Here is a 12,042-nt window from a genome sequence, read left to right on the forward strand (position 1 = left end):
CAGACTTGTGATGCTCAGCCTTCTGAGTAGCTGGATTTGTAGATATGTGATAACTTTCCTGGCTATGTTATATTTTTTTAAAGTATTTGTCACATCGGGAAAATACTTTAAATATAACCATATCTCTTTTCTCTTTTAAGACTGGGTCTCTCTCTGTTGCCCAGGCTGGCCTCAAACAGTCCTCTGCCCCCGCCTCCTGAGTAGCTAGCATTACAAACATGTGCCAAACACACCTGAATTTCTTTGTCTTAAACTTAACATTCTAACCTAAGCTGTTTCTTTTGATGTTAGACATTCTTTGAAAAGAACTTTTAGAAGTGGGTGGGTAATGTTCCATGGGGAAAGTGTGGAGTGGTGGTCTTCTAAGGCAGGACCCTGGGGGCTGGCTTAGAGCTGTTTTAGATCTTCCTGCTTCAGCAGTTGACAAATCTCCAGTGAACAAATAGCTGCGCTGGAAATGCTGCTGAGGTTTGGACTTGGGAGCTCACGCGTCTCTCCTCCTTGACATTAGACTCCACCTCATTGCCTGGAGATCACACCTCCATCTTCAGAAAAGCTGGTCTCAGTGATGCGCTTAAGTGATCTCTCTACCGAAGATGACGACTCGGGAAACTGTAAAATGAACCACTATGATAAGAAGATTGACAGTCTAATGAACGCGGTTGGTTGCCTCAAGTCTGAGGTGAGGGAGTAGGACAGCTAGTGCCCCTAGGACTGTGGAGGCAGCCCAGGCTGGTTACTAGTGGACTTGGCTACTCAAGCTGCCTCTTAATAGGCCTCTTACCCTCAGTAACACTGTCCTGGATGTCACAAGGCTCCACCTGAGGAGGAGTTGTGGGTCCACCTGGATTCCCACAAAATGGCTTTGTGGAGCACTTAGCTTGTGTAATGCTTAATGTGGACAGCCTGTAAAGTTGAAAAAAGAAAAGGCCCAGGGAGACAAAGGAAGTTTGCAGAGCTGTCCCTGGGGAAACAGAACTCTGAATGTCTAAGGTCCCTATCCAGGAAGTTGGTGGGGCTGATATTGGAAGCCAGGTCCTGGCTGCTGACTTGACCTGTGTTCAGGTTCAACTCTATGCTCATGGTCCAGGGACCTTCCCAGAGAACCTAGGGCTGGCTGCTTGGCAACAGGCCTGCTTGCCCCTGTAGCCTACTGTGCAATGGCCTTTTTGTGACGTCTGTCCTCTGTATTACGCCAACTGAACCACTATTGCAACCTAACTCCATCCCCAACCAGCAGGTCACTCAGTTTCCTCATCCACAAAATGAGAGGAATAGCATCTTCTGGGAGAGTTTGTGATAATTCATTGACTGCTCTCTAAATCCCATGAGACCCCCATACCGCATCCATGTGCTCTTAACTAGAGAGGCATTAGTTTGGGCCTAGCAATGTGGTATCAAGAGAGAGCCTGTCCTCAGTGGCCCCTGCCTGTGTACCCCTGCACAGGTCAAGATGCAGAAGGGTGAGCGCCAGATGGCAAAAAGGTTCCTGGAGGAACGGAAAGAAGAATTAGAAGAGGTGGCCCACGAACTAGCGGAGACAGAGCATGAGAACACAGTGCTCAGACACAACATTGAACGCATCAAGGAGGAGAAGGACTTCACCATGTAAGGTGACACCCGCTCTGCCCTACCCCAAGGGAGTGACTTCTTCCTTCCAGGTGCCCCAAACCCTGGGAGTGAGAGGTACTCAACAGGAGGCAGTGGGCTCGGGTGCTGTACTTGTGTTGGAGCCTGTTCAACAGTCAGAGCTGACCACTTGTGATTCATACTGTGAGGAAAAGGAGGGCCCAACAGAGAGACTCTATATTCAGGGAACTCCTTGAAAAAATGATCTGGAAGAGGAGTCCTACTAGGGGGTTAATTTATTCAGGTAGGAATGGGGAAGGAAAGTAGATGATGGAAATATCTCATGGAAGGAGCCATTTACCCCTGTGAGATGGAAAGCAGGCCAGACATGGTGGGTGGAGGGCAAGGGATGCCACTGGGATGGCAGGGGCCCATACTTAGTGGCCACTGTAAGGCATTTGGGATTACTTTGAAACATTTGGGATTACTTTGGGAGCCTTGGAAAGGTTTTAAAAGCAGGGTAACCGTCTGTCCTAAGCCAGCAGAGCCCCTGTCTTGTCTGGGTTTGTAACTCAAAAGCTTGCTGGAAGACCAAGTTTCATGAAATTTTTTTTATATTAAAGACTAAAACACTTCCATTTTAAATTGTTAAGTAATTTTATTTTTTAAAGAATATGTGTGCTCTGGGTCCCTTCTAAGAGAACTGATCAGCTTCAGTCAATAAAAAATATTTTTAATACTAAAAAAATAAAATAAAAGCAGGGTAATTTTGTGACCAGGCTCTGTTCTGGTGTGGAGGGTGGATGGGAGAGAGCTCAAAGCAGATACTGCCAGGCATAGTGGCCACAACTGTCATCCCAGCAAATCCTGAAGCAGCAGGATTGAAAGTTCCAGGCCAGCCTTAGCAACTCGGTGAGATCCTATCTCAAAAAATTAAAAAGGGCATGTTGCTCAGTTGTAGAGTACCCCTGGATTCAACCCCCAATACTGGAAAAAAAAAGAAAAAACACAGCTCTGAAGATGATGGTTAGGAAGCCATGGCAGTGGCAACTATGGTGGCTGGCCATAATGTTCCCTGGTGTTGGAGAGTGTGTCTGGTGCTCAGGCAGATGTGAATCCTGGCCCTCATCTTTCTGGAAAGCCATTGGTGCCAGAAGGGCCACCCCTGTCCCCTCCCCCATTCTTTCTTGGCAGGAGGGGAGCCTCACAGTGCATTGTGAGGCGGGTCTCAGAGCTCTGGGCAGGCAGGGCCTGCAAGGGCTCACCAAACCCTGCCTTTCTGGCCCCAGGCTTCAGAAGAAACACCTCCAGCAGGAGAAGGAGTGCCTCATGTCCAAGCTGGTCGAGGCTGAAATGGATGGAGCTGCCGCCGCTAAGCAAGTCATGGCCCTGAAGGATACCATCGGGAAACTGAAGACAGTAGGTGGCAGGCACAAGGTCTGGGTCTGGGCCCAGTGGGTGGGGGCCAGGCTGGGGTTGGGGCTTTACGTAGTCATCAGACTGACTTTATGACATCTCCAGGATGGGGGAAGGGTACACTTAACTCCCCTGCCCCCACCCCCTACTCTCACTTCCTGGGCCTTGACCCTGGAAGATGACCTCTGGTGGCTAGGGCCTCTGAGGAGATCTCATCATGGGTTGCCTGGGATCACAGTGAGTCAAGGCATGCTGTTGATTCCTGCAAGTGTCAGCCACCAGGTGTCGTCATCCTCCCTTGTCTCCTCTGCGAAGCCCGCCCTCACCACACTTACCCACACTGAGGTCTACTACACCTCTTGCCTCCGCAGGCCTGCCTCATCCAGTAAGCCTGCCCTTGATCCCCTTGGCCAAGATTCTCTTGCCTGGGCTTCTTGGTGCCGGCACCTCTAGAGTCCCTTCTCCTGCACTGTGTAAGATGTGCTTTCTTCCAGGAGAAACAAATGACCTGCACGGACATCAACACCCTAACGAGGCAGAAGGAACTGCTCCTGCAGAAGCTGAGCACGTTCGAGGAGACCAACCGCACCCTCCGAGACCTGCTGAGGGAACAGCACTGCAAAGAGGTGAGCTCCTGGCGTCTGCTGCACCCATTAGCACCACCTGCCTGGCTTCCCAAGAGGATACTACTATAAAAAGAAGATTCTACTGGCCAGGTGTGGTGGCACATGCCTGTAATCCCAGGAGCTCAGGAAGCTCAGCAGGAGGATTGCAGGTTTAAGGATAACCTCAGCAACTTAGTGAGACCCTGTCTCAAAATAAAAAAATCAAATCAAATCAAAAGGGCTGGGAATATGGCTAAGTAGTTAAATGCTTCTTGATTAAATTCCCAATACTAAAAGAGCAAAAAAAATAAAGATACTACAGGGCTGGGATATAGATCAGTGGTAGAGTACTTGCTTTCTGTGCTCAAGATCCTAGGTTCTATCTCCAGAATGGCAAAATAAAAAAGCAGAAACATGGCACAGTGGCATACACCTGTATTCCCAACTCCTTGGGAGGCTGAGGCATGAGGATCACAAATTTGAGGCCAGCCTGGTTAACTTAGTGAGATCCTATCTCAAAATTGTAAAAGGGCTAGTAATATAGCTCAATGGTAGAGGGCTTGGCTAGCAAGTGCCAAGACCTGAGTTCAATTCCCCCCACCCCACCCCCCAAGAAAAAACAAGGAGCTGACAGGGCCTGGGAGAGATCTAATGAAATTGTGTGAAGTTCTTGATGCCCTATAGGCAGGTGCCACTATGGCTGCTGTTGAAGCCAGGCCAGGAGCATAGTTCTTGAAATTCAGAAAGATGATGATGAGTTGTTTCATTGCAGGGGTCATGGGGCAGAGGAAAGAAAGCCAGATCTGCATTTTTTTGTTAAGTAGCAGTATAACTAATGACTGGTGGCCACACATTGGGTGGTGTCACTGTTTTCAGAGAGATGTCCTCTGAAACTCATTTTGGTGTGTGTGGGAGGCAGGTTGTAGGAGTCTAACCCAGGGCTTTGAGCATGCTGGGCAAGTGCTTTACACTGGGCTGTCTCATTTTCTAAATTCATGAATAAAATTGTATGTATTAATAACATACAATGTGATATTTTGAAATAGGTGTACATTGTGAAAGGGCTAAATCAAGCTAATTAACATGTGTTACCATTTATTTGTGGTGAGAGCACTTAAATCTAGTCTTAGCAATTTTCTAGCATGCAACCCATCGTTACTAATTACTATGTTGTATAATAGAGCTCTTGAACTTATTCCACTTAACTGAATTTTGTATCTTTTGCACAGTCTCTCTCCTAGTCCCCACTCAAGCCCATGGCCATCACTTTTCTTCTCTCTGCTTCTGTAAATTTGCCTTTCTGAGATTCCATTCATAAGTGAGATCATGTAGTATTTGTCTTTCTGTGCCTGGTTTATTTCATTTAATGTCCTCTGGGTTTGTCCATGTTGTCAGAAGTGTCAGGATTTCCTTTATTTATTTATTTTTTAAGGCTAGTTAGTATTCCATTGTATACACATTTACCTTATCCATTCAACCATTGATAGATATTTAGATAGATTCCAGATCTTGGCTATTGTGAATATTTTAGCATTTATTCTTTTTTCTTTTCTTTTTTTGCATGCTAGGGATTAAACCCAGGGCCTTGCGAGTACTAGGCAAGCATAAATGGAAATAGCCTATGAAATGGGCGTAGATCTTCTACTTCTATACCCTCAGCCCAGCAAACATTTCTCAAAAGACTGCTAGAATAAGTAGTTGTCTTCCCGTTTGATTCAAAGGGAAGGATGCCAAGGGTCTCAAAATACCAGTGCTAATGAAATGACATTTCTTTTTTTCTTTTTTTGAAGTTGTAGATGGATACAGTACCTTTATTTTATTTATTTATGTGGTGCTGAGGATCAAACCCAGAGACTCACATGTGCTAGGAAAGCGCGCTACTGCTGAGCTACAACCCCAGCCCCTGAAATGACATTTCTTTAGCTTGTTTTCTTTCTTCCTTCCTTTTTAACATTGTCAAACTTTCTTTTTTAAGTTAATATATAAAATAACTAATATAAAGTGGGATACTGCCTTATTTTCAAAATAAAACCTTGTCCACATGGTCAGATTCCTTTTTGTCTCCTTTTGTGATAATCTTATCTCCCTCTCCTTAGGGGGAACCTTGATCTTGAATTTGATAGTTTTTACTCATATGTGTATCCCAAAGCAACCTGTTATTTAGCATATTTTATAACAATGTAAATGATATTGTTGCATATGTGTTCTTTTGAGTTTGTTTTGTTTACTCAACAATAATTTTATGAGATCATTTATATCCTGAGTCCTAATGTTATGAATCTTCACTGCTATATTCAGTTTTACAACTCTACCACAGTTTATTTATCCCTTCTTCTTCTTCTTCTTCTTTTTTTTAATACCAGGGGTTGATCCCAGAGGCACTTAACCACTGAGCCATATCCCCCAGCCCTTTTTTAGTTTTTATTTTGTGGCAGACTCTCACTAAGTTGCTTAGGACTTTGCTAATAAGTTGCAGAGGCTGGCTTTGAACTTGTGGATCCTCCTGCTCAGCCTCTCGAGCTGCTGGAATTACAGGTGTGTGCCACTGTGTCCAGTCCCTTCTTTTGAAGATGGACACTTATATTTTCAGTTGTTTGCTATCAAAAATAATGTTCATGTACACTATCTTGGTTTACTGGAGAATTTCTAGTTAGGACCAAATTAGTTCTAAATAGTTCTAAAATAGTTCTACCTGTTTTATTGGCTCAGTAAGCTCAGACAGGTGATTCTTAGTACCTCTCTGGGCCTTAGTTTTCAAACCTATAAAATGGGCACATAATCTTTGTGTGAGAGTTATGTGGATGTGTGGATGGGGATGTGTATCTTTGCTGGGGCATACTGGTGCTGCTGCATTTGTCTGGACTGGTTCCTACAGAAAACTTCTTAATCCTTTTCTCCTTTTTTGACTTCTTAACCTCTATTACCCCGGAGTCCATTGCCAATTGAAGAAGTGTCAATTAGTTTAAATTTCCACCCAGCAAAACATGTTCCCTATTCTGTCCAGGCTCATGTCCTTGTGCCTACTTGGATTCTATAATACAATCTCTCCATTCCCCAAGCCCTCACCCTATCTCGGGTTTACTAGGGAGTGCTCATTGTGTTGGGGAGCTGCTCTAGCTCTGGAGTCCAAGTCAGCCTCAGGGTTCAGCTCTGCCATTTCCAGCTAGGTGACCTTGGCCAACTTGCCTTCATTTCTTCCACTCTCTGCCTCCTCGTCTGAGGTAGTGACGATGGTGCCTCTTAGGGTGGAGTACTTCAGTGAGTCTGTGCACACAGGGTTGCAGGAGAGTTGGTAACTCTTTTAGTGTCCCTCTAGCTGCCTAGAGGGCAGGGACAGCAGCTTCAGGCTCTGGGTCCCTGGCCAAGGCTTTTGTCTGTGTTCTCTTGTCTCTTCTTGTTGCTAGAGAAACTCAGTGCTATCCTCTGCCTTCTAGATCCTCAGGAAATTGGGAACCAGAGAGCCCTTTTTTTCTCTTGGCTTGTGAAGTGGAACTGTGGGACTGAGGGAGAAAAGAGGCAAATCCCCTTCAAGGGGATACTTGGTTTAGGTGCCAGGAAAGAATAGAGACACACACAAATTCATCCAGAGAAAAGATGGGCAAGGGTGAGAGTGGGCAATTGAGGGCAGAGGAAATCCGATGCCTAATAGGCATATGAGAAGATGCTGAGACTTGCTGGTAATTAGAAATAAGCAAATTCAAACAGGTATGGTGTTGGCAAAGACCTTGGTTACAGTCTGGGGCTGCTGCATGTGGGGAAGCCAGGATGCTCACAGCCTGACTATAAGTTGGTGCAGGCATTTTGTGGGGCATTTCAGCCACAAATCCCAGACCTTCTGACTCTGCCAACCATGGAGAAGCTCCTAAAGACGCTTAATGATGTTCATTGTCACAGTGTTACTAAACATAGGAGCAGCCTTATTGCCCAGACTGTGAACAGAAGTTAAAAATGCAGCCAGGTGCAGTTGCGCATACCTATAATCCCAGCAATTTAGGAGACTGAGGCAGGAGAATCACAGGTTCGAAGCCACCCTTGTCAACTTAGTGAGATCCTATCTCAAAATAAAATAAAAAGGCTGAGAATGGGCAGGTATAGTGGTATCCCAACGATGCAGGAAGCTGAAGCAAGAGGATTGTTAGTTCGAGGCTGACCTGAGCAATGCTGTGAAACCTCATCTCAGAAAAAGATAGGGAGCTGGGGGTGTAGCCCAGTGGTAGAGCACTTGCTAAGGGAACCTAAGGCACTGGCTTCGATTCCTGGTATGTCCCCCTCCCAACTCCACACACACAGAAAAAGAAGCAACGACAGAGACAGAGAAGTTAAAAATTCAAGGACAGATGAAAGGCAGAAAGCAGGTTATAATGGTTCCCAGGGGCTAGGGCTTAATAGTACAGGGTTTCTTTGTGGGGTGATAAAAGCAGAACTAGATATGGGTGATGTTTTTTTTTTTTACACACTTTTTTAACATTTTTTTTTTTTAGAGAGAGAGAATTTTTTAAAAATATTTATTAGTTATCAGCAGACACAACATCTTTGTTGGTATGTGGTGCTGAGGATCGAACCCAGGCCGCACGCATGTCAGGCGAGCGCGCTACCACTTGAGCCACATCCCCAGCCCCTTTTTTACACTTTTTTAAATACATGACAGCGGAATGCATAACAATTCTTATTACACTTATAGAGCACAGTTTTTCATATCTTTGTATATAAAGTACGTTCATGCCAATTCATGCCATTATACATGTACTTTTTTTTTTTGCATTGCAATTCTTATTACACATATATACCACACTTTTTCATACCTCTGTATATAAAGTATGTTGGCCAATTTGAGTCTTCATTACATGTACTTTGGATAATGATGTCCATCACATTCCACTGTTCTTGCTAATCCCCTGCCCTCTCTTTCCCTCCCACCCTTCTGATATGGGCGATGTTTGTATAATATTTTGAGAGTATCAAATGTAAGTGAGCCAGGCACAGTGGTGCATGGCTGTAATCCCAGCTCTCAGGAGGCTGAGGCAGAAGGATCATGAGTTCAAAGCCAGCCTCAGCAAAACCAAGGCATTAAGCAACTCAGTGATTGTTAAGGTTTTTTATTTGTGTTTGTGTGTCTGTGTGTCTGTGTCTGTGTGTCTGTGTGTGTGTTTGGTGAGATATGCTCTCCAAAGGGCTTGGGCAGCCCTGGTCCTTTTTTATTAGTTTTTTTTAGATATACATGACAGTAGAATTTTTGTTTATTTATTTGTTTAATTTTAATTTTTTTAGTTGTTGATTGACCTTTATTTTATTTATTTATTTATATGCAGTGTTGTGAACCAAACTCAGTGCCTCACCCACGCTAGGCAAGCACTCTACCACTGAGCCACAACCCCAGCCCCAGTAGAGTACATTTTGATATATTATTACATCCATGGAGTATACATCCCATTTTTGTGGTTGTACATGGTGTGGAGTTACACTGATTGTGTATTCATATATGAATATAGGAAAGTTATGCCTGATTTCATTCTACTGTCTTTCCTATTCTCATCTTCTCTCCCTTCCCTTCATTACCCTGTCTAATTCAATGAACTTCTATTCTTCCATCCCCCTCCCATTGTGTGTTGGCATCCATATATCAGAGAGAATATTTGGCTTTTGTTTTTTGGGGATTGGCTTATTTCACTTAGCATGATATTCTCCAGTTCTATCTATATACTGGCAAATGCCTTAATTTCATTCTTTATGGCTGGATAATATTCCATTGTGTATATATACCACATTTTCTTTATCCATTCATCTGTTGAAGGGCATCTAGACTGGTTCCATAGTTTAGCTATCATGAATTGAGCTTCTATAAACATTGATGTGGGGCTGGGGATGTGGCTCAAGCAGTAGCACACTCACCTGGCATGTGTGCGCCCTGGGTTCGATCCTCAGCACCACATACAAACAAAGATGTTGTGTCCGCCAAAAACTAAAAAATAAGTATTATAAACATTGATGTGGCTGTATCACTGTATATGCTGATCTTAAGTCCTTTGGGTATATGCAGAGGAGTGGAATGATTGAGTTGAATGGTGCTTCCATTCTAAGTTTTCTGAGGAATCTCCATATTGCTTTCCAAAGTAATTGTACCAATTTACATTCCCACTAGCAATGTATGAGTGTACCTTTTCCCCCCACATCCTGTTGAAGTATATTTGGAAAGTAAGTAAAGCCGGGTGTGATGGCGCATGCTTGTAATCCCAACAACTCAGGAGCCTGAAGGAAGGAGGATCATGAATTCAAAGCCAGTGTCAGTAATTTAGCAAGCCCTAAGCAACTTAGTGACACCCTGTCTCTAAATAAATAATAAAAAGGTCTAGGAGTATGGTTTAGGGGTTAAATGCCTCTGGATTCAATTTCTAATGCACACACATATATATTTTGTATATGTTTAAGGTGTTCAATGAGATGATTTGATATATATGTACATTGTAAAATGATACCACAATCAAGCTAATTAATGATCACCTTACACAGTCATTTTGTGTGGTGAGAACACTTCGGTTCTCTTAGCAAATTTTAAGCATACAATTCACTATTATTAACTGTAGTCACCATGTTGGATATTTTAAATGGATGAATAGAATCATCTTCAAATTTATTTATTTATTTATTTTTGGTACTGGGAATTGAACCCCAGGGTGCTTTATCCCTAAGCTATATCCTTATATCCCCAGTCCTTTTAATTTTCTTTCCTTTTTTTTTTTTTGGTACTGGAGATTTAACCCAAGGGTGCTTTACTACTGATCTATATTCCCAGCCCTTTTTATTTTTTTGATTGAGACAGTGTCTCACTAAATTGTTTAGGACCTCAGTAAGTTACTGAGGCTGACCTTGAACTTGTGATCCTCCTGCTTCAGTCCCCCCAAATCACTGGGATTATAGGGGTGTGACACTATGCCCAGCAGCAAATTTGTATCTCAATAAAGCTGTCTTTAAAAAAATCATGGGAGCCTAAGTTAAGAGGATCGCAATTTGAAAGCCAGCCTCAGCAATTTAGCAAGACTCTGTATCTAAATAAAATACAAGAAGGGCTAGGAATATGGCTCAGTCATTCAGCACCCCTGGGTTCAATCCCCAGTACAAAAAAAATATTACATTGTGGCCTGGCACAGAGCACAGGCCTATAATCCCAGCTGCTTGGGAGGCTGAGACAGGAGAATCACAAATTCAAAGCCAGCCTCAGAATTTAGCAAGGCCCTTAGCAATTTAGGTGAAACCCTCTCTCAAAATAAAATAAAAATTGGGTTAGGGATGTGGCTCAGTGGTTGAATGAATGCTCCTGGGTTCAATCACTGGTACCAGAAACAAATACCCTCCTCTCCCCCCCAAAAGTTACATTGCAGCCAGATGTAGTGGCATACACCTTTAATCCTAGCTATACAGCATGCTGTGGCAAGAGGATGGCAATTTAAAGGGCAGCCTGGAAATTAAGCGAGACCTTGCCTCAAAATTAAAAAGGGGTAAAGATGTAGTTTAGGGGTAGAGCACCCCTGGGTTCAATCCCCTGTACTGGAGAGAAAAAATCAGGTTGCAACACGTAAATACATATTAGTTTTATGGAATTATACACTAGGCCATCCCCCACCTGACTAAAGAAAGATAATATTTCTCTAGTTGTGGCTAAATTTAAGTGCACAGAAAAGGACAGGAAAGACCCTCATTGATTATTATTATTATGGATTCCAAGCCATCACAAAAATAGTGGGGTAAGGTTTGAAGGGGGGGTGCAGGGGAATTTGAACTTTATTGGCATTCACTATTTTAGAATGTATTAATAATCATTTTTAACTCCTAAATTTAGAAATGTTTTTGGAAAAAGAAAAGAATCAATAGGATGTAGGATCTGACTTGGCTTTCCCCTTGCCCCTCCCTAAAGGATTCCGAGAGACTAATGGAGCAACAAGGAGCACTACTGAAAAGGCTTGCAGAGGCGGACTCCGAAAAAGCGGTAACCATTGCCCCCTGTCGGCATAACGGGTACAGGCGACCAGAGGGCTGGGTCCCAAAGCATGGAGCTACTGGACCACAGGAACTTGGCATTCCTGATCTGGCATTTTTCTGAGTGGCGATTTCATTATCTGTAAAATGAGTTGACATCCCCTGTCCTGGCTGCTCTACTAGACTTGTCTAGTTGATCACTTGAGAGCTTGACCTATAAAACTGGATACCAACATGAAGAATGGTAATAAGGATAACCTAGTGATTTATAAATCACTAGGTTTTGTTAGACCTACATTTCTGTTTTTATTATGGATTCCAAGCCATCAAAAAATAGATATTGAGCCGAATAAGTTGGTGCATGCCTGTAATCCCAGTAGCTTGGGAGGCCGTGGCAGGAGAATACTGAGTTCAAAGCCATCCTCAGCAAAAGTGAGGTGTGCTATGCAACTCAGTGAGACTCTGTCCCTAAATAAAATAC

General features: G+C 43.5%; 1 protein-coding gene across 10 annotated transcripts in view; it reads left to right on the top strand.

The window, feature by feature from the left end:
* The window catches only part of Odf2 (outer dense fiber of sperm tails 2), a 40,052-nt gene that overhangs the window by 14,014 nt on the left and 13,996 nt on the right, over positions 1–12,042 (top strand). For 9 of the 10 annotated variants that reach the window (XM_046451430.2, XM_046451431.2, XM_046451426.1 and 6 more), the window contains 5 exons: positions 512–682; positions 1,448–1,608; positions 2,859–2,988; positions 3,480–3,611; positions 11,500–11,571. In XM_046451430.2, the coding sequence (XP_046307386.1) occupies positions 512–682; positions 1,448–1,608; positions 2,859–2,988; positions 3,480–3,611; positions 11,500–11,571 (666 nt within the window). The remainder of the gene's footprint in view (positions 1–511; positions 683–1,447; positions 1,609–2,858; positions 2,989–3,479; positions 3,612–11,499; positions 11,572–12,042) is intronic. The other variant, XM_046451427.1, reaches the window with a different exon arrangement.

The sequence above is a fragment of the Marmota monax genome, unplaced genomic scaffold (genome assembly GCF_021218885.2).
Source record: "Marmota monax isolate L192 unplaced genomic scaffold, Marmota_monax_Labrador192_F-V1.1 WCK01_AAM20220418_F8-fsc00020, whole genome shotgun sequence".
Taxonomy (NCBI): domain Eukaryota; kingdom Metazoa; phylum Chordata; class Mammalia; order Rodentia; family Sciuridae; genus Marmota; species Marmota monax.